The sequence below is a fragment of the Scyliorhinus torazame genome, chromosome 22, assembly GCF_047496885.1.
Source record: "Scyliorhinus torazame isolate Kashiwa2021f chromosome 22, sScyTor2.1, whole genome shotgun sequence".
Lineage (NCBI taxonomy): Eukaryota > Metazoa > Chordata > Chondrichthyes > Carcharhiniformes > Scyliorhinidae > Scyliorhinus > Scyliorhinus torazame.
The window spans coordinates 77,046,080-77,073,315 of record NC_092728.1 but is presented as its reverse complement, the minus strand read 5'-3'; the positions used below and the strand labels follow the sequence as shown (position 1 = coordinate 77,073,315).

Here is a 27,236-nt window from a genome sequence, read left to right as displayed (position 1 = left end):
AACTAATCTGTTGCACAATTAATTTTGTGGCAAAGATTAACCAATACTATCAAATGTGATAAAGTAAAGTCTGACATGAGATTTCAAATCTGTCAATAGGCAAAGCAACTAACTGAAGTTCAAAAAGAGTCTATAGCATCACAGAAATTGCAAAGTGAAAAACTGCATTAATTCTAAATTAAAAGCAAAATATTGCCGATGTTGGAAGTCTGAAATAAAAGCAGAAAATGCTGGGGAAAAAAACAGTCGGTCTGGCAGCATGTGTGGAGAGAGAAACTGAGATAACGTTTTGAGTCCGTGTAGCTAGAGTCTGCCGAGTTTTTGCAGCATTTTTAGTTTTTAATGTCATTCTAAATTGGGTAGTTTCAAATCAGTTTGCACCCCATATTTATAGTGAATACATGTAAAAGAAAATGTTTGCCTGCAGACTGTAAAAAATTAACACAAATTTAATTGGGGGGGGGAAAAAAAGGTTTTTGCCTCCACATAAATGTCATGAAAGCGATGGCCAAGATAGAAGTATATTATCTTCAACTAACTTCTGCTTTTATATGGAATAAAGCAGAAACATGTTTTCTGAAAACTTTCTCCATTTTTGGCCATTATTGGAATCATACAATAAGAACCGTGATAATTTGATGATGAGCACAATTGTTTTCTACTCAAGTGTTGGCTCAGACAAAAGCGGCATGCAGTTCGCCAGCTGCAGCACCGGCTTTTCTCGCAATATTGTCCAGCACTCAGAAGTAAAAATACTGGAGGCATGCCCAACGTCATCATGCTTACAGGCGGGGCCTGAAAAGGCCACCGTGTCCATTTTCAAAGGGCGTCCCAATTTCCGGTTAAAAATGTCAACCCCACCCTCCCGGATTACCCCCACAGGACTCTTTTACATAGGTGCGAAGTCCCTATGTGTCATCATGAATACAGCAACATCGGGTTCCTTCACCTGAACTATTAAGATACCAATAACGTTATGCAGAATGTAAAGCCAAACTATGTTTCTGATAATAGGACCAAGACTGACTTTCTGGCTACAATATAGCAGACATGGGGGGCATTTATTTCCTGCTGTACCACATTTGGAGGGCAATTGTGAAAGTGAAGCTGGGGTTGCGTGGAGATGTGGGCTTGAGTAGGGTGCTCTTTCTAGGCACCGGTCTGTACTTGGTATCTCGGGTGGCCTCCTTCTGCAATGTAGGGATTCCATTCTAAAATGCTGAACTATTAATAATCATGACCAAGTTATTTAACAAACTTGAAATGAAAGAATTTAAACAAAAATGACAAATTTGTTGTTTTTGTAATTCAACAATAACAAAAGATCCAAGATAGGAATTAAATAAATCTGGCTTTTAATTAACATTTTACTCACAAACAAAACTTTTCACATCTTAGAATGGCTAGACAATTGTGTTTTGTGAATCTGTTCTGTGCTGAACACAATACATATTGGAATTCTAAATTCCACTGGTAAAATGCAGTATCATTCAAACACCTTCTACAATACACACCTTATCAATGATCGACTGCATATGTGATTTATGTGCCAAGTCTCCATACAGAAGAGAAGACCATTGTTCAGGGGAAATTCGAAGTCCAGCCTCCATGGCAATATGAACAATCTGTGCATCATGCTCCCTGCGCAAAGCTTCATAAGTACGAAACTCTTCTTTCAGTTGCATCAGAGAAGAGTCTTCATCCCTTTTAGTAACCTATAGAAAAATAGCCACACAGCAAGACATTAGAAACATGGAAAGATTTATCGCACAGAAGGAAGTCATATCTACCCTTGCCATTTTCATATAGATAACCCCAAGTGCAGTGGAGTTCAATGTGGAAAAGTAAGAGGTCAACTGTTTAGGTCTCAAGACAGATCAGCGTACTTTATAAATACAAAGAAGAACAAAGAAAATTAAACCACAGGAACAGGCCCTTCGGCCCTCCCAGCCTGCGCCGATCTAGATCCTTTATCTAAACCTGTCGCCTATTTTCCAAGGATCTACTTCCCTCTGTTCCCCGCCCATTCATATATCTGTCTAGATGCATCTTGAATGATGCTATCGTGCCCGCCTCTACCACCTCCGCTGGCAAAGCATTCCAGGCACCCACCACCCTCTGTGTAAAAAAACTTTCCACGCACATCTCCCTTAAACTTTCCTCCTCTCACCTTGAAATCGTGACGCCTTATAATTGACACCCCCACTCTTGGAAAAAGCCTGTTGCTATCCACCCTGTCCATACCTCTGATAATTTTGTAGACCTCAATCAGGTCCCCCCTCAACCTCAAGTCTTTCCAACAAAAACAATCCTAATCTACTCAACCTTTCTTCATAGCTAGCACCCTCCATACCAGGCAACATCCTGGTGAACCTCCTCTGCACCCTCTCTAAAGCATTTACATCCTTCTGGTAATGTAGGGACCAGAACTGCATGCAGTATTCCAAATGTGGCCTAACTAAAGTCTTATACAACTGTAACATGACCTGCCGACTCTTGTACTCAATACCCCGTCCGATGAAGGCAAGCATGCTGTATGCCTTCTTGACCATCGACCTGCGCTGCCACCTTCAGGGTACAATGGACCTGAACTCCCAGATCTCTCTGTACATCAATTTTCCCCAGGACTCTTCCATTGACCATATAGTCCGCTCTTGAATTAGATCTTCCAAAATGCATCAACTCGCATTTGCCTGGATTGAACTCCATCTGCCATTTCTCTGCCCAACTCTCCAATCTATCTATATTTTGCTGTATTCTCTGACAGTCCTCCTCACTATCTGCAACTCCACCAATCTTAGTATCATCTGCAAACTTGCTAATCAGACCACCTATACCTTCACCCAGATCATTTATGTATATCACAAACAACAGTGGTCCGAGCACAGATCCCTGTGGAACACCACTAGTCACCTTTCTCCATTTTGAGACACTTCCTTCCACCACTACTCTCTGTCTCCTGTTGCCCAGCCAGTTCTTTATCCATCTAGCTAGTACACCTTGAACCCCATAGGACTTCACTTTTTCCATCAACCTGCCATGGGAAACTTTATTAAACGCCTTACTGAAGTCCATGTATATGACATCTACAGCCCTTCCCTCATCAATTAACTTTGTTACTTCCTCAAAGAATTTTATTAGGTTTGTAAGACATATCCTTCCCTGCACAAAACTATGCGGCCTTTCACTGATAAGTCTACTTTCTTCCAAATGTGAATAGATCCTATCCCTCAGTATCTTCTCCAACAGTTTGCCTACCACTGACGTCAAGCTCACAGGTCTATAATTCCATGGATTACCCCTGCTACCCTTCATAAACAAAGGGACCACATTAGCAATTCTCCAGTCCTCTGGGACCTCACCCTTGCTCAAGCATGCTGCAAAGATATCTGTTAAGGCCCCAGCTATTTCGTCCCTCGCTTCCCTCAGTAACCTGGGATAGATCCCATCCGGACCTGGGGACTTGTCCACCTAAATGCCTTTTAGAATACCCAAAACTTCCCCTTCCTTATGCCGACTTGACCTAGAGTATTTAAACATCCATCCCTAGCCTCAACATCCGTCAAGTCCCTCTCCTTGGCGATTACCGATGCAAAGTACTCATTAAGAATCTCACCCATTTCCTCTTGACTCCACGCATAAATTCCCTCTTTTGTCTTTGAGTGGGCCAATCCTTTCTCCAGTTACCCTCTTGCGCCTTATATACGAATAAAAAGCTTTGGGATTTTCCTTAACCCTGTTAGCCAAAGATATTTCATGACCCCTTTTAGCCCTCTTTATATAGCGTTTGAGATTTGTCCTACTTTCCCGATATTCCTCCAAAGCTTCATCAGTTTTAAGTCGCCTAGATCTTATGTATGCTTCCTTTTTCATCTTAGCTAGTCTCACAATTCCACCCGTCATTCATGGTTCCCTAATCTTGCCATTTCTATCCCTCATTTTCACAGGGACATGTCTGTCCTGCATTCTAATTAACCTTTCCTTAAAAGACTCCCACATTTCAAATGTGGATTTACCCTGCTCACAATCCACATTCCCTAGCTCCTGCCGAATTTTGTTATACTTGGCCTTGCCCCAATTTAGCACTCTTCCTTTAGGACCACTCTTGTCTTTGTCCATGAGTATTTTAAAACTTACGGAATTGTGATCGCTATTCCCAAAGTAATCACCGACTAAAACTTCAACCACCTGGCCGGGATCATTCTCCAATACCAGGTCCAGTATGGCCCCTTCCCGAGTTGGACTACTTACATACTGCTCCAAAAAACTCTCCTGGATGCTCCTAACAAATTCTGCTCCATCTACGCCTCCAACACTACATGAGTCCCATTCAATGTTGGGGAAGTTAAAATCTCCCATCACGACCACCACCCTATTGCTCCTACATTTTTCTATAATTTGTCTACATATTTGTTCCTCTACTTCACGCTCACTTTTGGGAGACCTGTAAAAAGTCCCAACAATGTTACTGCACCCTTCCTATTTCTTAGCTCTACCCATAGTGCCTCAGTGCTCGAATCCTCCATCGTGCCCTCCTTAATCACAGCTGTGATATCATCTCTGACCAGTAATGCAACTGCTCCACCCCTTTTACCTCCCTCTCTATCCCTCCTGAAGCATCTATACCCTGGGATATTTAGTTGCCAGTTCCCTCAACCAAGTCTCAGTAATACCAATAATATTATATTCCCAGGTACTAATCCAAGCCCTAAGTTAATCTGCCTTATCTGCTACACTTCCCGCATTAAAACAAATGCACCTCGGACCACCTGTCCCTTTGCGTTCATCATCTCTTCAGTAGTTAGGGACTATCAATAAGCAGAGAGATTTAGAAGTTCAGGCAGGGAAATTAAATCCTAGTGGACAGGTTCGATAATGAAAATTAAAAGGTTTAATGAAACATTGGTCTTTATATCAAGAGGGTTGGAATACAATGAGCTTCGTTATTGTCCTTTCATCACTCAGTGCTATACCGAGCTGTACTGAGAGGCTGTCTGGATTGCTGCATTTCCAGAATATATTGGCTGTGGAGCAGTTTCAACAGTACGATATATGGGGAAGAACAGTTAAACTGTGGAGGACAAGTTGCATAGACTGGACGTGGAAAGAGGGAAGGGGTAATCTAATTGAAGCGTTAAAGATGATGAAAGGATTTGATGAGGTAAATCGTGAGAAACAATTTCCTCTGGTGAGGAATTCCTGACAAAGGAGCATAACCTTAAAATTACAGCAAGAATTACCAATCTGTAGCTCACTCAGGAAATTAAAGAAGGCATTAGATTAAACAAAAAGGCAAGTTAGCAAGTCTGTGCATTGGGGAGTGTTTTGGAACCAGCACAGGTTACCAATAAGTTGAAAATAAAAGGGAAAAGTAAAATATGAGTTGCGTGCCCAAAAACAGATTGCAGAGTTTTTAAGTATATAAAAAGGAAAGTGTAGCTGGAGTAAACATTGGTCTCTTGGATGCAGAGACAGGTGAATCAGCATGGGGAATGAGGAATAGCAGGATCAGTTCTTGGGCATTTAGTCACAATCTATATTAGTAACATAGATGGAGAGCTAGGGAGGGAGCGAGGAAGAGCGAGAGAAAGCGAATGAATGAGAGAGAGAGAGTGAATGTATTTTTGCAGCTGATAAACAGCCGCGTGGAAAGGTGAGCTGTGAGGAGGACACAGAGGCTGCTAAGAGATACAGACGGGTTAAAGGGAGCGGGCAACAAGACGACAGATTGAGTATACTGTTCAGCAGTGTTTTGCAAACTTTTTTGCCCCAGGCCCATTTTCACCAACTGGCCAACCTTTGCGACTGGTTAACATTCACGACCCATTTTCTCAGCTTTAATGCAACAGGTGAGCCTGCTTGGTCCTGATGATCTAATTCCAATCAGGTTCACAGGAGGAGAGGGCTATGCGCATATCAGTGCAGAGCTCAGCTGGTTCCTTTGTGCTGTCTTATCTATGTGAGGACGGAAAATCCAACCTCGCACATGTAGGTAGTTGTGATAGGCAAAAGCAAAAAATGCTCATTTTACTCAGCACTGGATACTCCTTGGTGACTATACTCCAGAATACTGACAGACTCATTGACTTGTTGCGTGTTTTTAATGTACTCATAGAATCCCTACAGTGCAGGAGGCCATTTGGTCAATCGAATCTGCACCAACCCTCTGAAAGAGTACTTCAACCAAGCCCACTCCCAATAACCTATCCCAATAACCCCTTAACCTAACCTACACATCTTTGGACACTGCAATTTATCATGGCCAATTCACTTACCCTGCACATCTTTAGACTGTGGGAGGAAACTGGAGCACCCGGAGGAAACCCACACAGTCATGGGGAGAAAGTGCAAACTCCACACAGTCACCCAAGGTCGGAATTGAACCAGATTCCCTGGCACTGTGAGGCAGCAGTGCTAACCACTGTGCCCGTGCTGCCTTTGCTGCCACAGGTTTGGCGCAGAAGTTCAGTTTCTTCAGCTGCAAGTTAATAATGACTCTGGGGTCTCAAATTCAAAGGGATTTTTCACCCACCGCTTCTCTCTCAAAATCTGAAACTTCTCACTGAAACAAAAAGTGACAAAAACTGTTGATCAGTGCACCCAGATGAATAAGGCTTGCCAGTCTATCAACAGTTCCTTTACTAACACTGTTTTCTTCGATGTGCCATAGCAGTGTGGGGAACATGTAGCAGTTTTGGCTTTCTACTCGCACTTGCCAAACTTTCAACAACTTTTAGAGAGCATCGATTTCACACTGCCAAAAGCAATCCTCATCTTTCCCTTACAATTTGAGGTTCAGTTCATTTAGAATTGAATCGATGTCTGCAAGGTAAGAGATAGTTAGCATCCAAGTTTCATTAGCAAACAAATCAGCCAGAGGGGACGATTTCTCAAGGAGGAAAGCATGGATTTGATACCTCAGTTCGTAACTCTGACAGCCAACATACTTCTGTGCGCAACAATAAATGTGTGTGCTTGGCCCCCATATCGGAACACAGAGCCTCAAAAAGCCTGATATTGAGTGCGCTGCATTTAATGAAATTCACAACTTTCACAATTCTTTTCAATACTACTTCAAGATCGGATGGAATTCCTTTCGATGCCAATGCCTAAAGGTGACTATAATGATTCTAAACTATGTCCTGAACTGTTGCCTCCTTAATCCTTATCCTCCACAGTTTTTTTTAAGTCATGTTGACTGCTCCATTGCTTGTGATTCCTCTGCAATGAACCCAGTTTAGCCCACATTTTCCAACCACGTAACTATTCAATGCTTCAAATCTCTTCACCAGTCGTGTTTGTTGATAATGTCAGGCAGCACAGCAAATCCTCAACAAATTTATTGAGCCAAACATACCTAACGTAAACTAGCAAGGTTGCACAATTAGAAACATCAATACTTTCATCCAGTTAGAACATAGAACATAGAACAATACAGCGCAGTACAGGCCCTTCGGCCCACGATGTTGCACCGAAACAAAAGCCATCTAACCTACACTATGCCATTATCATCCATATGCTTATCCAATAAACTTTTAATGGCCTCAATGTTGGCGAGTTCACTACTGTAGCAGGTAGGGCATTCCACGGCCTCACTACTCTTTGCGTAAAGAACCTACCTCTGACCTCTGTCCTATATCTATTACCCCTCAGTTTAAAGTTATGTCCCCTCGTGCCAGCCATTTCCATCCGCGGGAGAAGGCTCTCACTGTCCACCCTATCCAACCCCCTGATCATTTTGTATGCCTCTATTAAGTCTCCTCTTAACCTTCTTCTCTCCAACGAAAACAACCTCAAGTCCATCAGCCTTTCCTCATAAGATTTTCCCTCCATACCAGGCAACATCCTGGTAAATCTCCTCTGCACCCGCTCCAAAGCCTCCACGTCCTTCCTATAATGCAGTGACCAGAACTGTACGCAATACTCCAAATGCGGCCGTACCAGAGTTCTGTACAGCTGCAACATGATCTCCCGACTCCGGAACTCAATCCCTCTACCAATAAAGGCCAACACTCCATAGGCCTTCTTCACAACCCTATCAACCTGGGTGGCAACTTTCAGGGATCTATGTACATGGACACCTAGATCCCTCTGCTCATCCACACTTTCAAGAACTTTACCATTAGCCAAATATTCCGCATTCCTGTTATTCCTTCCAAAGTGAATCACCTCACACTTCTCTACATTAAACTCCATTTGCCACCTCTCAGCCCAGCTCTGCAGCTTATCTATATCCCTCTGTAACCTGCTACATCCTTCCACAATATCGACAACACCACCGACTTTAGTATCGTCTGCAAATTTACTCACCCACCCTTCTGCGCCTTCCTCTAGGTCATTGATAAAAATGACAAACAGCAACGGCCCCAGAACAGATCCTTGTGGTACTCCACTTGTGACTGTACTCCATTCTGAACATTTCCCATCAACCACCACCCTCTGTCTTCTTTCAGCTAGCCAATTTCTGATCCACATCTCTAAATCACCCTCAATCCCCAGCCTCCGTATTTTCTGCAATAGCCTACCGTGGGGAACCTTATCAAACGCTTTGCTGAAATCCAGAAAACACCACATCAACTGCTCTACCCTCATCTACCTGTTCAGTCACCTTCTCAAAGAACTCAATAAGGTTTGTGAGGCATGATCTACCCTTCACAAAGCCATGCTGACTATCCCTGATCATATTATTCCTATCTAGATGATTATAAATCTTGTCTCTTATAATCCCCTCCAAGACTTTACCCACTACAGACGTGAGGCTCACCGGTCTATAGTTGCCGGGGTTGTCTCTGCTCCCCTTTTTGAACAAAGGGACCACATTTGCTGTCCTCCAGTCCTCTGGCACTATTCCTGTAGCCAATGATGACATAAAAATCAAAGCCAAAGGTCCAGCAATCTCTTCCCTGGCCTCCCAGAGAATCCTAGGATAAATCCCATCAGGTCCCGGGGACTTATCTATTTTCAGCCTGTCCAGAATTGCCAACACCTCTTCCCTACGTACCTCAATGCCATCTATTCTATTAGCCTGGGGCTCAGCATTCTCCTCCACAACATTATCTTTTTCCTGAGGGACTGGGAAAAAGCAGTCAGTGCAGGGATCCCCTGCGGTCGTTCCCCTGAGAAACAAGTATACCGCTTTGGATACTTGTGGGGGGGGGGACTTACCAGGGGTAAGCCATGGGGTATGGGCCTCTGGCACGGAGTCTGTCCCTGTTGCTCAGAAGGGAAGGGGGGGGAGAGGAGCAGAGCATTAGTAATTGGGGACTCTATAGTCAGGGGCACAGATAGGAGATTTTGTGGGAGCGTGAGAGACTCACGTTTGGTATGTTGCCTCCCAGGTGCAAGGGTACGTGATGTCTCGGATCGTGTTTTCCGGGTCCTTAGGGGGGGAGGGGGAGCAGCCCCAAGTCGTGGTCCACATTGGCACTAACGACATAGGTAGGAAAGGGGACAAGGATGTCAGGCAGGCTTTCAGGGAGCTAGGATGGAAGCTCAGAACTAGAACAAACAGGGTTGTTATCTCTGGGTTGTTGCCCGTGCCACGTGATAGTGAGATGAGGAATAGGGAGAGAGAGCATTTAAACACGTGGCTACAGGGATGGTGCAGGCGGGAGGGATTCAGATTTCTGGATAACTGGGGCTCTTTCAGGGGAAGGTGGGACCTCTACAGACAGGATGGTCTACATTTGAACCTGAGGGGCACAAATGTCCTGGGGGGGAGATTTGTTAGTGCTCTTTGGGGGGGTTTAAACTAATGCAGCAGGGGCATGGGAACCTGGATTGTAGTTTTAGGGTAAGGGAGAATGAGAGTATAGAGGTCAGGAGCACAGATTTGACGTCGCAGGAGGGGGCCAGTGTTCAGGTAGGTGGTTTGAAGTGTGTCTACTTCAATGCCAGGAGTATACGAAACAAGGTAGGGGAACTGGCAGCATGGGTTGGTACCTGGGACGTCGATGTTGTGGCCATTTCAGAGACATGGATAGAGCAGGGACAGGAATGGATGTTGCAGGTTCCGGGGTTTAGGTGTTTTAGTAAGCTCAGAGAAGGAGGCAAAAGAGGGGGAGGTGTGGCGCTGCTAGTCAAGAGCAGTATTACGGCGGCGGAGAGGATGCTAGATGGGGACTCTTCTTCCGAGGTAGTATGGGCTGAAGTTACAAACAGGAAAGGAGAGGTCACCCTGTTGGGAGTTTTTTTATAGGCCTCCTAATAGTTCTAGGGATGTAGAGGAAAGGATGGTGAAGATGATTCTGGATAAGAGCGAAAGTAACAGGGTAGTTATTATGGGAGACTTTAACTTTCCAAATATTGACTGGAAAAGATATAGTTCGAGTACAATAGATGGGTCGTTTTTTGTACAGTGTGTGCAGGAGGGTTTCCTGAAACAATATGTTGACAGGCCAACAAGAGGCGAGGCCACGTTGGATTTGGTTTTGGGTAATGAACCAGGCCAGGTGTTGGATTTGGAGGTAGGAGAGCACTTTGGGGACAGTGACCACAATTCGGTGACGTTTACGTTAATTGTGGAAAGAGATAAGTATACACCGCAGGGCAAGAGTTATAGCTGGGGGAAGGGCAATTATGATGCCATTAGACGTGACTTGGGGGGAGATAAGGTGAGAAGTAGGCTGCAAGTGTTGGGCACACTGGATAAGTGGGGCTTGTTCAAGGATCAGCTACTGTGTGTTGAGGGACTCTCTTTAGATCCTTCCTCGCTACCTTGTAACTATCCATCGCCCCAACTGAAACTTCACACCTCATCTTCACATAGGCCTCCTTCTTCCTCTTAACAAGAGATTCCACTTCCTTGGTAAACCACGGTTCCCTCGCTCGACGCCTTCCTCCCTGCCTGACCGGTACATAGTCCCCAGTTGTATTGAAAACTCCTGTGCTGATTTTAAACGAGAAATAAGCTGGACTTCTAAATTCTCAGCAGGACCACAAATTCGGCGAGTCACTGTGCAATCACGAAATGGGATGCATTTCACATTTTCAGCTGATCTCTCATGTAGGACTATGTCTATTGCTGCAGGGAGATTTAATGTCTGCTACAGTGTGGGGCATTTTCTCTTTAGCTACACGGTAAGATACCATGCAAGAGGTTAATTGTACTTTGTCATTCAATGTAGCATTTCTGCTGAGGACTTCAGCTGATGATTTAAGTTCTCACTGTATCCTTTGAAAGAAATCCAAGATGTTTTTCCTCGAACCTGCCATGGTTAGTCTTCAAATGCCTTTGAAATTTTGAGGGTTTTAAACTTTCATGTGCCAGCACTTCCCTGCCTATAACACACGTGGGCTTTATATCCTGATTTGCATTGGTGCAATTAATAAAGCCATACCTTAAATAAAAATCATATTTAAACTGCTTTGTTCCCGATTTCAGCTTTTTCTTAATGAGTTGCTCACCAGGGGCCCTGGAGCTCACACCAGTACTGCTTTGTCCTACTGTGGACTCTCCTGCACAGCTCTCTCCAGCATATTTCGTTGAGAGATCCTGGCCTGTTTGTGTCTCTTGCCCGCTCTTCCTTACTACAAAACAATCCATTTTCAATTCTTCAGTACTGGCAGCGACAAATTGAAGAAATCTCTGCTCATTGATTTTGTGCCCGTCACTGATGTGACGTCAGTGTATGGGGCGAGTGACCTGCTCTCTACTGCCGCTTCCGGGTGGACGACTCCATCATATATGTTTTTTTTAAAACTTGCTAGTGTCACACGGGAGGGTTTAAACTAGTATGGCAGGGGGGTGGGCACGGGAGCAATAGGTCAGAAGGTGAGAGCATTGAGGGAGAACTAGGGAATAGGGACAGTGTGGCTCTGAGGCAGAGCAGACGGGGAGAAGTTGCTGAACACAGCGGGTCTGGTGGCCTGAAGTGCATATGTTTTAATGCAAGGAGCATTACGGGTAAGGCAGATGAACTTAGAGCTTGGATTAGTACTTGGAACTATGATGTTGTTGCCATTACAGAGACCTGGTTGAGGGAAGGGCAGGATTGGCAGCTAAACGTTCCAGGATTTAGATGTTTCAGGCGGGATAGAGGGGGATGTAAAAGGGGAGGTGGAGTTGCGCTACTTGTTCGGGAGAATATCACAGCTATACTGCGAGAGGACACCTCAGAGGGCAGTGAGGCTATATGGGTAGAGATCAGGAATAAGAAGGGTGCAGTCACAATGTTGGGGGTATACTACAGGCCTCCCAACAGCCAGCGGGAGATAGAGGAGCAGATAGGTAGACAGATTTTGGAAAAGAGTAAAAACAACAGGGTTGTGGTGATGGGAGACTTCAACTTCCCCAATATTGACTGGGACTCACTTAGTGCCAGGGGCTTAGACGGGGCGGAGTTTGTAAGGAGCATCCAGGAGGGCTTCTTAAAACAATATGTAAACAGTCCAACTAGGGAAGGGGCGGTACTGGACCTGGTATTGGGGAATGAGCCCGGCCAGGTGGTAGATGTTTCAGTAGGGGAGCATTTCGGTAACAGTGACCACAATTCAGTAAGTTTTAAAGTACTGGTGGACAAGGATAAGAGTGGTCCGAGGATGAATGTGCTAAATTGGGGGAAGGCTAATTATAACAATATTAGGCGGGAACTGAAGAACATAGATTGGGGGCGGATCTTTGAGGGCAAATCAACATCTGACATGTGGGAGGCTTTCAAGTGTCAGTTGAAAGGAATACAGGACCGGCATGTTCCTGTGAGAAAGAAAGATAAATACGGCAATTTTCGGGAACCTTGGATGACGAGTGATATTGTAGGCCTCGTCAAAAAGAAAAAGGAGGCATTTGTCAGGGCTAAAAGGCTGGGAACAGACGAAGCCTGTAAGGCATATAAGGAAAGTAGGAAGGAACTTAAGCAAGGAGTCAGGAGGGCTAGAAGGGGTCACGAAAAGTCATTAGCAAATAGGGTTAAGGAAAATCCCAAGGCTTTTTACACGTACATAAAAAGCAAGAGGGTAGCCAGGGAAAGGGTTGGCCCACTGAAGGATAGGCAAGGGAATCTATGTGTGGAGCCAGAGGAAATGGGCGAGGTACTAAATGAATACTTTGCATCAGTATTCACCAAAGAGAAGGAATTGGTAGATGTTGAGTCTGGAGAAGGGGGTGTAGATAGCCTGGGTCACATTGTGATCCAAAAAGACGAGGTGTTGGGTGTCTTAAAAAATATTAAGGTAGATAAGTCCCCAGGGCCTGATGGGATCTACCCCAGAATACTGAAGGAGGCTGGAGAGGAAATTGCTGAGGCCTTGACAGAAATCTTTGGATCCTCGCTGTCTTCAGGGGATGTCCCGGAGGACTGGAGAATAGCCAATGTTGTTCCTCTGTTTAAGAAGGGTAGCAAGGATAATCCCGGGAACTACAGGCCGGTGAGCCTTACTTCAATGGTAGGGAAATTACTGGAGAGAATTCTTAGAGACAGGATCTACTCCCATTTGGAAGCAAATGGACGTATTAGTGAGAGGCAGCACGGTTTTGTGAAGGGGAGGTCGTGTCTCACTAACTTGATAGAGTTTTTTGAGGAGGTCACTAAGATGATTGATGCAGGTAGGGCAGTAGATGTTGTCGATATGGACTTCAGTAAGGCCTTTGACAAGGTCCCTCATGGTAGACTAGTACAAAAGGTGAAGTCACACGGGATCAGGGGTGAACTGGCAAGGTGGATACAGAACTGGCTAGGCCATAGAAGGCAGAGGGTAGCAATGGAGGGATGCTTTTCTAATTGGAGGGCTGTGACCAGTGGTGTTCCACAGGGATCAGTGCTGGGACCTTTGCTCTTTGTAGTATATATAAATGATTTGGAGGAAAATGTAACTGGTCTGATTAGTAAGTTTGCAGATGACACAAAGGTTGGTGGAATTGCGGATAGCGATGAGGACTGTCTGAGGATACAGCAGGATTTAGATTGTCTGGAGACTTGGGCGGAGAGATGGCAGATGGAGTTTAATCCGGACAAATGTGAGGTAATGCATTTTGGAAGGTCTAATGCAGGTAGGGAATATACAGTGAATGGTAGAACCCTCAAGAGTATTGAAAGTCAAAGAGATCTAGGAGTACAGGTCCACAGGTCATTGAAAGGGGCAACACAGGTGGAGAAGGTAGTCAAGAAGGCATACGGCATGCTTGCCTTCATTGGCCGGGGCATTGAGTATAAGAATTGACAAGTCATGTTGCAGCTGTATAGAACCTTAGTTAGGCCACACTTGGAGTATAGTGTTCAATTCTGGTCGCCACACTACCAGAAGGATGTGGAGGCTTTTGAGAGGGTGCAGAAGAGATTTACCAGAATGTTGCCTGGTATGGAGGGCATAAGCTATGAGGAGCGATTGAATAAACTCGGTTTGTTCTCACTGGAACTAAGGAGGTTGAGGGGCGACCTGATAGAGGTATACAAAATTATGAGGGGCATAGACAGAGTGGATAGTCAGAGGCTTTTCCCCAGGGTAGAGGGGTCAATTACTAGGGGGCATAGGTTTAAAGGTGAGAGGGGCAAGGTTTAGAGTAGATGTACGAGGCAAGTTTTTTACGCAGAGGGTAGTGGGTACCTGGAACTCGCTACCGGAGGAGGTAGTGGAAGCAAGGACGATAGGGACATTTAAGGGGCATCTTGACAAATATATGAATAGGATGGGAATAGAAGGATACGGACCCAGGAAGTGTAGAAGATTGTAGTTTAGTCGGGCAGAATGGTCGGCACGGGCTTGGAGGGCCGAAGGGCCTGTTCCTGTGCTGTACATTTCTTTGTTCTTTGTTGTTCTTTGTTGCCCTGGGACAACGCGCTGATGTCAGGAGTCTGTCCACCCCGCTGGGCTCCTTGCCTGCACACTGCCAGATCCGGCTGAGGGGGCACACATGCACGGGATGGTCAACAATCTCGAAAGTCAGTAGCTGCTGTCATTTTTAAATGCAGGTCGCGGCCACTGGGCATTCCTCCCGCGATCAGAAACGCCACAACCAATCGTGCTGCAACCCACCGGACACCCACAACCCACCTGTGGGTTGCGACCCAGAGTTTGAAGAGAAATGTGAAGCTATTCAATTTGGTCATAAGAACAGAAAAGCAGAATTTTTAAAAGGCATGAAACTTGTAAATGTTGCCGTTCAGAGAGACCTGCTTGTACAAGGAACACAGAACACTGGCATGTAGATGTGGCAGGCAATTAGGAAGGCAAGTGGCATGTTGGCCTTTATTGCAAGGAGATTGGAAGACACGAATAAAGTAGTCTTGCTACTACTGTGCAGGGTTTTGGTAATATCGCATCTGGGATAGTGCGCGCATTTGGTCTCCAAATTTAAGGAAGGCTTTACTTGCATTTGGAGGCAGTAAATCAAAGGTTCTCCAAAATAGCCCCTGGGATGAGTGGGTTGTCCTATGATGAGAGGCTCAGTAAAATGGGCCTATATTCTTTGCTGTTTAGAAGAATGAAGGGCAACTTCGTTGAAGCATATAAGATTAGAAGGGCCCCGATTAAAGTAGATGCTGAGATTGTTTCTGCTGGTCGGGGAATCTAGAATCTGGAAGGTGGGGCAGTCTCAGGATGAGACACCAATCATTTAAGGTGGAGATGAGGAGGAATCTATGGAATTCTCCATCCCAGAGGGTTGTGGATACACCGTTTGCGAATACACTCAAGGCCAGATTGATAGATTTTTGGTCTATTATAGAATCAAGGGATATGTGGTGCAGCCAGGAAAGTATTGTTGAAGCCCAAGATCAGCCGTGATATATATTGAATGGCGGATCAGTTGCAACAGGCCATGTGGTCTACTTCTGCTCCTACCTATCATGTTTGTGTGTTGAGCGAAGCCAGTCAGGGGCAGTGTTAGAAAATACTTCTTCATTGGGACCTGTAAGGGAGGGAGACGGCTTTTGCACTATGTTTATAGATTCATGTACATTGTTTATTTTGCTGTTGTTGTAAAACCAAAAATGCCTCAATAACATGTTTACAAAAAAAAAAAGAAAATACTTCTTCATACAAAATAGTGAAATTCTCACTTCCCAAAAAGGCTGTTAAACTTGGGTCAATTGAAAATTTAAAAATGGAGATTGATAAGATTTTTTTGTCAGTCATTAAAATACAGATCAGAATGGTGAATTGAATGGTGTTTGGAGCGGCCGAATGGCTTACTTCTGCTTCCTCCCAAAAATATCTTAATAATGTTTTTTCTAAAATTGAATAATTCGCTATGGTAACACTGCAATTCTACTTAAATAATGACCTGTCATTTGGAGGAGAGATCAAATTATAATTTCTCAAAATAATCTATTATGGGGAGGGATTCCAGGCCGGAGAATCGCCAGGGGGCGCGCAAATCACACGACGCCGCTCCGATGCCGGTCCACCGATTCTCTGGCGACAGGAGAATTGGCACCGGCCAGCGGCCGCACAACAAGCCCCCCCCCCCAGGCAATTCTCCCTGCGCAATGGGCCGAGTGCCCGCCGAGTATGGTCCTACCTGGTGGGACCTCGCCGTTCATGTTGCAGGGGGCGGCATGGCCCGCGATCGGGGTCTACCGATCGGCGGGGGGGCTTATCCTGGTGAGGGCCTATATTCCTCCGCGCCGGGCCCCTGTAGCTCTCTGGCAAGTTGCGTCGGGGCCGGTGCAGAGAAGGAAATCCACGCGCATGCGTGAACTCATGCCAACCGTGGCGCGCATGCACGGATCTGTGGCGCCTGTCCTGACACCAGTTTTGGCAGCTGGAGCAGTGTGAGGCTCTCCAGTGCCTTGCTGGCTCCCTGTGCGGTGCAGGATCGCGCTCTGGCGTTTACGACTGTGTCAACACTTAGCCCCAAGAACAGAGAATCCCGCCCATGGTTTCTGATTTTCTGGCTGAGCCGAATGCCAATCTGAGACCACACAAATGAAACCATATGGGCGCGATTCTCCAAAATGGAGACTAAGTGTATACACGTCGTGAACGCCGTCGCGTTTCACGATGGCGCGAAACGGGCGTGGGGACAACCGATTCTGGCCCCAACAGGGAGCCAGCACGGCCCTGGAGCAGTTCACGCCGCTCCAGCCTCCCTTCCCGGCGCCAAATGGGTGCCGCGCCAACCCGCACATGCGCAGTTGGGCGGCCCAACCCACGCATGCGCGGGGGAGTTCTTCAGCGCGCCGGCCCCTACGCAACATGGAATGGGGGGTTCTGGGGCCAACCGCGCAACAAAGTAGGCCGTGGTGGAGAGGCTGGCCCGCCGATCGGTGGGGCCCGATCGCCGCCAGACCCCAGGCGCGATTTTCCAAAATGGAGAACGCGACAGCGCGAAACGGGTGCGGGGACATCCTGTAGGGGCCAGCACGGCGCTGGAGCAGTTCACGCCGCTCCAGCCTCCCTTCCTGGTGCCCAATGGGCACCGCGCCATCCCGCGCAGTTAGGCCGCGCCAATCCGCGCATGCGCGGGGGACTTCTTCAGCGTGCTGGCCCCTACACAACATGGCGTGGGGGTTCAGGGACCGGCCCGCTGATCAGTGGGCCTCAATTGCGGGCCAGACCCTATCGGACACCCCTCCCGGGGACAGAGCCCCCCCCCCTCCCCCCAGCCCACAGGCCGCTCCCCGACCCTTGGCGCAGAGTTCCCGCTGGCAGTGACCAGGGGTGAACGGCGCCGGCGGGACTCTGCCATTTCCGCGTGGCCGCTGGGCCCATCCGAGCCGGAGAATCGGGCCCGGCCGCGGACAACAGCCCGCGACGCACCAGATGCGCCGGCGCAAATTCGCTGCACCTTGGAGAATCGCACGCCGGCGTGGCACAGTTTCAGCGATTCTCCGGCGCAGCGCAGGGCTCGGAGAATCACGGCGTATATTTTTTTCAACAAATTAGACATTTTTTAAATGGTCAGTTTTGTGTGTCCGCTAATGATAGCACTTAATAGCAAACAAGGAAAATAAATTCCAAAATAGTTGAAATTATTCATACAAAAGAAACAAAAATATACGCAGAAAGTGATTTTTTTTCCAACTTATTCTACCTTCAAATGCACTACCTCTAAAGCTAACAAAGTAAACAATGTTTAAGTAATTAATGTGTTCTGAGCTTTATACAAAACTGTTGATATAGTTGATGATTGGAGTTCCATGATGCCAAGAGAATACATCCTCAGTTCTCATTTCCCAAGCAGTAGATTTACAAGCTAAGGTGCCATCAGTTGTGGCAGAAAGGTATACTTTTCCACCAACAGGGGGTTAAAAAGTCAAACGGAATATCATCACAGGCTGTTTCTCAGCGTATTCTAGTGGCAAGTTCAAATGGAACACTAAGCAAAGGCTCACAGTAAGTTGCCCGTGTCCTTTACTGAAATGTCACCGTGTAAAAGGAGTTGAGTAAAGTTAGTAGAAGAGTTGAGTAAAGTTAACGGAATTCAAGAAAATAAAGATTGGAGAAAGACAGTGCGTGGCAAAAATAAAAACAGTAAAATCCTCATTCTTAAATTTGGTACATTAAAGTCAGTAGCAAGAAATATGCAGATTGCCAATGCAATTAAAGTTAAACCAATCTCTCACTTGAATTAAAGATTTTATTCCCCCATTAAAAACTAAATTATTTTGCCTCACTGGAGAAAACCTGAAACATGGAAAATACAAAGACTGTACCTTGAAACATGAAGCACGGTACAAGAGTTGTACCACATGACCAATACTAGTTTTAGATGCCTGAGGAAACCGTGGTTCAAGCCTCTGAACAACAAAGAGAACCAGTACTTTCCTAGAGAGTGCTGACCCATCTTCCAATGCAAGCAAGACCAGTTTAAGAGCTTCTTCTTGCATAGCTGACAAAAGAAGAATGGAAAACACAAGCATTATAATTCTGATGTGTAACAATTCTAGAAAATATTTGTTGGGTAAAGATGGCAAAGGACATGGAGCAAAGGTGGGAAAATGGAGCCAAAGTACAGATCAGACTTGATTGAACTGAATGGCAGTATAGGTGTAACTGGCCCACTCCGGTTCCTATGTATTTACTCAGGCTATGCAATTAATATGGTCAAGTATGTTCAGTGAGACAATTTATAACACCCATGCTGCAAACAAAGAGGCCTGTATTTACTGTTAAAATAACATGAGGTGAATGGCACTCGCTATTACATATGTGCAAATACTACAGCAACTTTGGGCAATGGATGATAGGTCATTAAACGCGGAAATGCAAAAAACCGCTGCCCAAGCTGTTAATGCAGCCAATAGCTTTGCAAAAGGCATCACTCTAGCTCACCAATTAAGTGCATTGAAAAGCATGAAGTTGCAGTACTTGCATGATATGAACTAAACTCGCCACAGAAAGTTGGAGCTGATGTGAAGCAACACAAGAATCGGTTTCGGAGCTTATTTAGTTAAACCCAAATCAAAGATGCTTTAACAATGTGCTAATTATAGCCAATGAGCATCTCTGGTACCAAAAAGCAACTATTACATGCATAGGTTCTCATTCCCACAGGTTTAAATTGTTGACTATTTCAAATTTCACATTTTAAAGTGTCAGGCTATATTTTTGTGCTCCAGCCAGAGTGGGATTTGAACCTAAAGGCATCTCACACAGGGAAACGGTTGCTACCAACTTAGCCACAATTGACACGGACACCTACATATAGATTCAGTTACAAAACAACACAAGTAAAACATTTTAAAGGTTATATTATATGTTGAATAAGAACATTTTTCATTACAAATGGCAATGTTCATAAAATATATGATATACACCAACCGCTTTGATTAAAAAAATAATTTCTCACCACTTACCTGGTCCCAAAAACTGACAACCTCGGGCTCTGACTGCTGCCCACAAATTGGCCGACAGCTGCTGGGGATTCTGATGCTGCAGAATAAGCTCAGTGACTGTCCTTTCTCCTAGTGATCTTGCTGCCCGCATTGCTCGAACACGACCTTCCTCCTCTACCAACTGACAGTTAACCAAGGTAACTAGTTTCCTCTGCATTGGTCGACTCAGTGCACTCTGATTTAAACTTGCAACACCTGAACAAAAAGTTAAATTATTAAACCACTTGAAACTTGTCAAAGCTCATATTATTCACGCATGATCTTTGGACACTGAACTTTCTTTGCAACATACAACAATTTAATAAATATCAGCTTAGATGTGCCAAAAAATGACAATTAGTTACCATTATGGGAAAACTGGTACATTTGCAGCCCTTACATTTTGACAAAGGCATGGGGTTGGATTCTGCAATCAGTGCAAAAGGTCTCTATCATGAGAATTTCAGCTCTAGCATAGTGTAGTGGTTCTGCAACTGCTCACTTTGCTCTTTACTGGGCATTCCCAGTGTGAAGCAGCAATGATGGCATCAGGCCATCTAAACAGCCAATCACATTAAAGGATTTCCACATACTCAAAATGAGGAAATTAAAAGCATTTTAATTTGCTTAAGGACATAGACTTGGGTTGAAGGGAGAAACCAAAATATTCTGACAAAAAAACCTTTTAACTGCATTCATGGTTTTTTTTAAAACGGGTCAGTTCTGTTGTTTTATTACACAATTTTAAAAACCCAGCAACACCCTCTTGAACAAAGTATAACTTTGTAAGGGATTTCAAACAGCGATGTGGATAAGGTGATGGGTTTAAGCAGGAGTTTAAATTCTCACTGATTTCAATGCTTGCTGGCTCTAGGAGCAGCTGCATGTTCTGGAAAGACAGTTGGTGAAGTTTAGTACGGGAGTCAATCTTTCCTCCATTTTACATTAATTTATGCACATTAATTATATATTAATTTATAAACATTATAAATGTACACCTCCAAACTCAACCTCCCCACAGTTTTAAGGCGTGTCTCGTCATGTATGTTCAAGTGAAACCCCAATTAATCCTTCCACCTGCATATAATTAAATACAACTGATAAACAAGTTACACTGCAGCGCAGCACGTGTCAGAACCTCCCCAGTGACAGACTGCAACTTCAGGATTTCCAACTAATCTGTGCATGGTCAACATCATAAGGTCAAAAGCCAATTTCAGAGGGGCAATGGCGGTGAACACTGACAGTTCACCTTCAACCACCACCACGCCCTGTAAAATTCAGCACAAGGATTGCCACAGAAATCTGCATTAAAAATCCACAGTAATTATTAAGTTTTAAAAAAAATAAAAAATATAATGTAAACTGGCAATGTTAATTATCTGTTATGCTAAAAGCACATTCAAATTGTACATCAAGAATTATTTGAAGTTAATCATATGATTACTTTCGCAAAATATATAAATACAAAGTCTGGGAATGTAAACTAGAAAGCACTAAGAAGGACCCTGAGGGGTCTTGGTAGAGTGGATGCTGAAACTGAGTTTTCCCTTTTGGGAGAGGCCAAACTAGGGGACACAGTTTAACATCTCCTGTTTAAGGCAGATGAAAATAATATTTTTCTCTCAGTCAAGAGTCTGTGGAACTTTTCCACAGTGGAAGAGGCTGGGTAATTGTTAAGGTAGATGGATTCTCTTGCTAGTCAATAATCTAATGGTATCAGGGAGTAGGCAGGATAGTGGTGTTGAGACCACAACAGATCAGCCATGTTCTTATCGAATGGCAGAGCAGACATAGAGCATAGAACGATACAGCGCAGTACAGGCCCTTCTCCCCACAATGTTGCACCGAAAAAAAGCCATCTAACCTACACTATGCCATTATCATCCATATGCTTATCCAATAAACTTTTAAATGCCCTCAATGTTGGCGAGTTCACTACTGTTGCAGGTAGGGCATTCCACGGCCTCACTACTCTTTGCGTAAAGAACCTACCTCTGACCTCTGTCCTATATCTATTACCCCTCAGTTTAAAGCTATGTCCCCTCGTGCCAGCCATTTCCATCCGCGGGAGAAGGCTCTCACTGTCCACCCTATCTAACCCCCTGATCATTTTGTATGCCTCTATTAAGTCTCCTCTTCACCTTCTTCTCTCCAACGAAAACAACCTCAAGTCCATCAGCCTTTCCTCATAAGATTTTCCCTCCATACCAGGCAACATCCTGGTAAATCTCCTCTGCACCCGCTCCAAAGCCTCCACGTCCTTCCTATAATGCGGTGACCAGAACTGTACGCAATACTCCAAATGCGGCCATACCAGAGTTTTGTACAGCTGCAACATGACCTCCTGACTCCGGAACTCAATCCCTCTACCAATAAAGCCAACACTCCATAGGCCTTCTTCACGACCCTATCAACCTGGGTGGCAACTTTCAGGGATCTATGTACATGGACGCCTAGATCCCTCTGCTCATCCACACTTCCAAGAACTTTGCCATTAGCCAAATATTCCGCATTCCTGTTATTCCTTCCAAAATGAATCACCTCACACTTCTCTACATTAAACTCCATTTGCCACCTCTCGGCCCAGCTCTGCAGCTTATCTATGTCCCTCTGTAACCTGCTACATCCTTCCACACTGTCGACAACACCACCGACTTTAGCGTCGTCTGCAAATTTACTCACCCACCCTTCTGCGCCTTCCTCTAGGTCATTGATAAAATGACAAACAGCAACGGCCCCAGAACAGATCCTTGTGGTACGCCACTTGTAACTGAACTCCATTCTACCGTGGGGAACCTTATCAAAATGCCCCATTCCTGCTCTTAATTCGTATGGCATGTATTTATTTAAAGATGCCTATAGAACTGTTATCATACATGGCAATAACTAATGTATTCAGAGTGTAATAACTCAAGAAGTTTCCTAAATGAAAATAAAGATGCAAGGAAGGTCAAATCAATAATGATATCATTAATTTCCAGATTGAAAATACTGATCAACACCTCAATATTGATTCTTTATTCAGCTAACAATACATCTACAATACAAATGATGAGTGGCTGTAAAATTTTGGAGACATTGCACCTGTAGTTATTGCTGCAAACATTTGGAATGAACTGCAATGGTAACGTAGAAAAATGTGGCAGCTCTTCAGAGAACACCAATCTTTCTCATAAAAACCATGCTAACAGGAATATGTAAATTCTAAAAAATGAATAGATGAAATTACAACAAACACCCCACCATGAGAACAATATTTTATCCCCCTATCTATCCAACTCAGTGCGAAGCATCACCTCTCTTCACTGACTACGTTTTGCATCCCTCCATAGCTTGCTGCTCAATCCTCCCATTTCCATTGATCTGAATTTCTTTAATACTGTTTCTTCTCCTCTTACATGGTCTCATCCTTCTCTACTTCTACCACTTTCCTTCTCTCCACCCTCCTGATTTCAGCCCCTCTACACTGTACCACATTGGTTCCAATATACCTCACCCGTGATCACTGCATGACTTGAGAGTTTTTTAATTGATTTGTATTGCCAGGGAAGATTGACAAGATAAATGATCAAAACAGGCGAGTGCTTCACAATTTCCTGTTCCAAAGTGCACTAAAACCTTGCGTGTCAAGTTCAGTATATGGCCTGTAAGTGGGAATATGATAGGGAGCTCCAGTGAAATATTTTGCATCGGAGCTACATTATGTGCCAGGCTGGTTTCATGCAGAGCAAATCCAATGAGATACATATTTATTTGAGGGGAAAAGAGAATTAAAAGATTTTTAAAAATGAAGCAGCATATAACAAAAAAAGGTAAGAATCTTTAAAATAGCACCCCCATTTGGAGGAATCGATTTGCAGCAACATAAAAAGGCAAAATGTTGTTCAAATCAGGTGAGAATAATTTTTTTATTCCTTTACAATCTTTAAAAATCAAATCAGAATCAATCACAAAAAAAGGCATTGCTTGATCGATGAAAACTGTACACACGTAACCCTAACATTTGTTTCCAAGGTCCCATTGTGTACCTACGATGAACACAGGTTCTCGGGTCTTGGCAAATTGCAGCACAATACACCATGGTGAAACCATATTTAAAGTTCACTGTAATGCTAAGAGACCGTTGCTTTTTTTGCAGATAGTGTTTTCTTGTCTCTGCCACTCCCCCACCTCCCTCCCCCAATTGGTAAAATCACAATCCTTCCACAAAAAAGGATTTCCTAGGCCCAATATGAGAAACATTTTGCCAACTGGTCCCAGGTTCGATTCCGGCTTGGGTCACTGTCTGTGCGGAGTCTGCACATCCTCCCAGTGTCTGCATGGGTTTCCTCCGGGTGCTCCGGTTTCCTCCCACAGTCCAAAGATGTGCAGGTTAGGTGGATTGGCCATGATAAATTGCCCTTTGTGTCCAAAATTGCCCTTGGTGTTGGGTGGGGTTACTGGGTTATGGGGATAGGGTGAAGGTATTGACCTTGGGTAGGGTGCTCTTTCCAAGAGCCGGTGCAGACTCGATGGGCCGAATGGCCTCCTTCTGCACTGTAAATTCTATGATAATTCTATGAAACTACCCCTCCATTAGCTTTTTCTTTCCCTTCCCCGATTAATCCCACTACTTTTATTCCACTCGCCTACCTTTCTCCCCTCCCAATCTGTTGCCCCTCCCCCACTCCAATTATTCACTCTGCCCTCAAATCACTACTCAGGATCAATACTGCCCTTGTTTTGAGTCCATGTGACATAACTCAATAAATAAACAGGATTAAAGAAGTAATTGGAAAATGACTGGCTTACAAGGCTGGTTAAAACTTGTTAACCAAAACATCCCAAAGTACTAATTTTAACTGATTTGCAGGGTTGCAAAGAAATAAACATTTACAAACTTTAAAAAATCCTTTAAACTTGTTTGCTTATAAATCTGAGAGTCTTCATTGTGATCACATGTTGATGAATGGATTTTGTGCTCATATAGATGAATCCAATAAGTACATTTCCAGCCATGTAAAGTTACAAAATACAAGCTGAGAAAGGAAATACTAGTTTTTACAATTGCTATGGCAAGTGTCATATTGTTCTACATACCCTTTCCTCCACTTAGAGGTTTCAAGTAGAGTGCCAGCTCTTCTACACACTTCTTTGCAACCTCATAATGTTTATTTTCAGTCAAATTACTCAGGTTCACAGTCTGCTGGTCTGGGACCTAGATACAATCAAAACATTTACATGTTGGCAAAATTCAATAGAACAGAACATTTCAATAGAACAGAACATTTCAATGCCGCAAGATGCAAAAACGGTAATTATTAGCAAGCATGCCAAGCTGAATATTGGAAATTATCCTACCAAAGGTGAACAAGAAAAATGCAAAAAGGTGCGAATGCAGATGTAACAGCAACTAAATAATATTTGGATGGCAGGATAATGTCTGTTCATTATACTCTTGCATTTAGCATGTTGTAATAGGACTGAGATGGATACCATTAGAAAGTGAATGAATGGATATTAGCTGGTTAAAAAGCCACGTGGATGACTACAGCTGGAACAGTTATTTGAAGAGTGGAAATAGGATAACAACTCAGGCTAGCAGAGCAGAGTGAAATGAGAGTTCTTGTATTTAAGGCTTAACTATTTATGGTGATTGATTTGGCAGGTAAAAAGTAATGCATACTAACATTGGCATTATGAAAGAATTAAAACTGGTAGATGATCCAAATTTACAAATTACATATTAGCTAAAATATCATATTTAGTAGCTAAACGATAACTTATATGACTTGCTTTAATCATTGCTGAATTCTTTAGACTTTGCCAGACAAGAAAAATAGAAAACATCTGATCAAGACACTTTTTGGATATTTATCTACCAACTAGAAGTGAAAAGCCCCTGGTGGCTAAACTCACTTTTTCCACAGCAATTTGGAAGTTGGGATGTTAGGTGCCTAATTTATGAATAACAGAAGATGAAGAAAGATTCAGCGAGTTATAATTTTATTTAGCTATCCTTTGATCCATTTTTGATGCAAATATGGTTTCTCACCTGTGTGGTGATGATGTGCATCAATGTAAATACATGTAGGCTAGCTAGACACTAGAGGGAGCACCAGAAACATCACACACGCACACTCAACCGATAGATAAGTTAGATAGGAGGCGACCAATGGACATTCACGATACACAAGGAGGTGACACGACCACAGGGGGGCATTACACCAACCCATATATAAAGGACACCACACACATGATCTGCCCTTTGGCCAGTGGATACAGTCAGTGAGGAGAGGCACAGGGCTGATTCAATATTACACCCACCACGTGGAAGACAGCAGCTGGTTAGTCAGTTTAGGTAGCTATAATAGGATTAGCAGTAGTGTCGAACTCAAGTTATAAAAGTGTACATAGTGTAAATAAATGTGTTGAAGTTATCTACACGTCTGGACCTTCCTTTGACAAATGCAACACAAGGAAGCCGCTTATGTTACAAAGGAAACATAACAAAACATGGTACCAGTAGTGAACTGTTTAAATCCAGATAGCCATACCTCAGCGTACAGTGACAACCAGCAATACCCAGGCAAGATGTTCGAGCTCCCGGTTCCGCAGCAGCTCCAGTGCCACGGCGATCTCCGCGAAAACTGGCAGGTATTCCGGCAAACGTTTGCATTCTTCAAGGTAGCAGCCGAACTTAAAGACCTGGCCGATGATGAAAAAACAGAGCTTCCCCTCACCATCGCCGGTGCAAGAGCAGAAGAAATCTTTTAAAAATTCAAGTTTTCCAAGGGGCAAAACAGGTGCGACTTCCAGGCAGTACTGGACAAATTTGGCAAATACTGTGAGGAAAACACACTCCAACCAGCAAGAAAAGGTAAGAGAAGCGCCAGTACTCACCTAGAGGCCGAAATCCCGGACCAGAGAACGATTTGGGTCGGGGTTGGCGGCCATCTTGCTAAAGGGACTACACTAGCGCAGTTGCGTGAGAAGTGCGCAGAACCGGAAGGTTCGTTTGCACATGCGCGAGACGCCGTGCATGCGCAATCAAGAAAACGGCCATCGATAAAGGAACAGCGATCTGCACATGCGGAATCGCTTCCGACGTGCTACGTCACGCACGTCATGACGTCAGAGGCCCCAGACCGCACCAATTTAAAGGAGAAACGTCCCAAATCAAAGAAAAAATCTTTTAAAGCTGTAAAACAACCTTCCTTCACCTGGAATGACAGCAGAATGCCTCAAATTGAACCAGGAAATGAATTTAACCTCCGAAGAACCCGGCAACAAGCAGTCACCTACGCACAAACCGATGATTCCGACCTTGAATACTTTGATACCGACCTTTACATTTTCTCTGGACCTCGCGAGCCCAATGACAGCTCCATGGTCCTAGACGACTACGACTTGGACGAACCTTTCACATTGAAAGGCTACCCCAGTACCAAATCCGAACCGCAACTGGACGTGTTGCACATTGGCGACCCCCGCATTGAA

The 27,236-nt window shown here is 44.4% G+C and overlaps 1 protein-coding gene across 4 annotated transcripts in view; it reads right to left on the bottom strand.

The window, feature by feature from the left end:
* The window catches only part of rc3h2 (ring finger and CCCH-type domains 2), a 193,627-nt gene that overhangs the window by 61,590 nt on the left and 104,801 nt on the right, over positions 1-27,236 (bottom strand). For all 4 annotated transcript variants that reach the window (XR_011937645.1, XM_072488392.1, XM_072488391.1 and 1 more), the window contains exons 4-7: positions 24,837-24,954; positions 19,737-19,970; positions 18,594-18,769; positions 1,515-1,715 (exon numbers count right to left, since the gene is read on the bottom strand). Coding sequence is in view for 3 of the 4 variants with exons in the window: in XM_072488392.1 (XP_072344493.1) it covers positions 1,515-1,715; positions 18,594-18,769; positions 19,737-19,970; positions 24,837-24,954 (729 nt within the window). In the remaining variant the exon portion in view is untranslated. The remainder of the gene's footprint in view (positions 1-1,514; positions 1,716-18,593; positions 18,770-19,736; positions 19,971-24,836; positions 24,955-27,236) is intronic.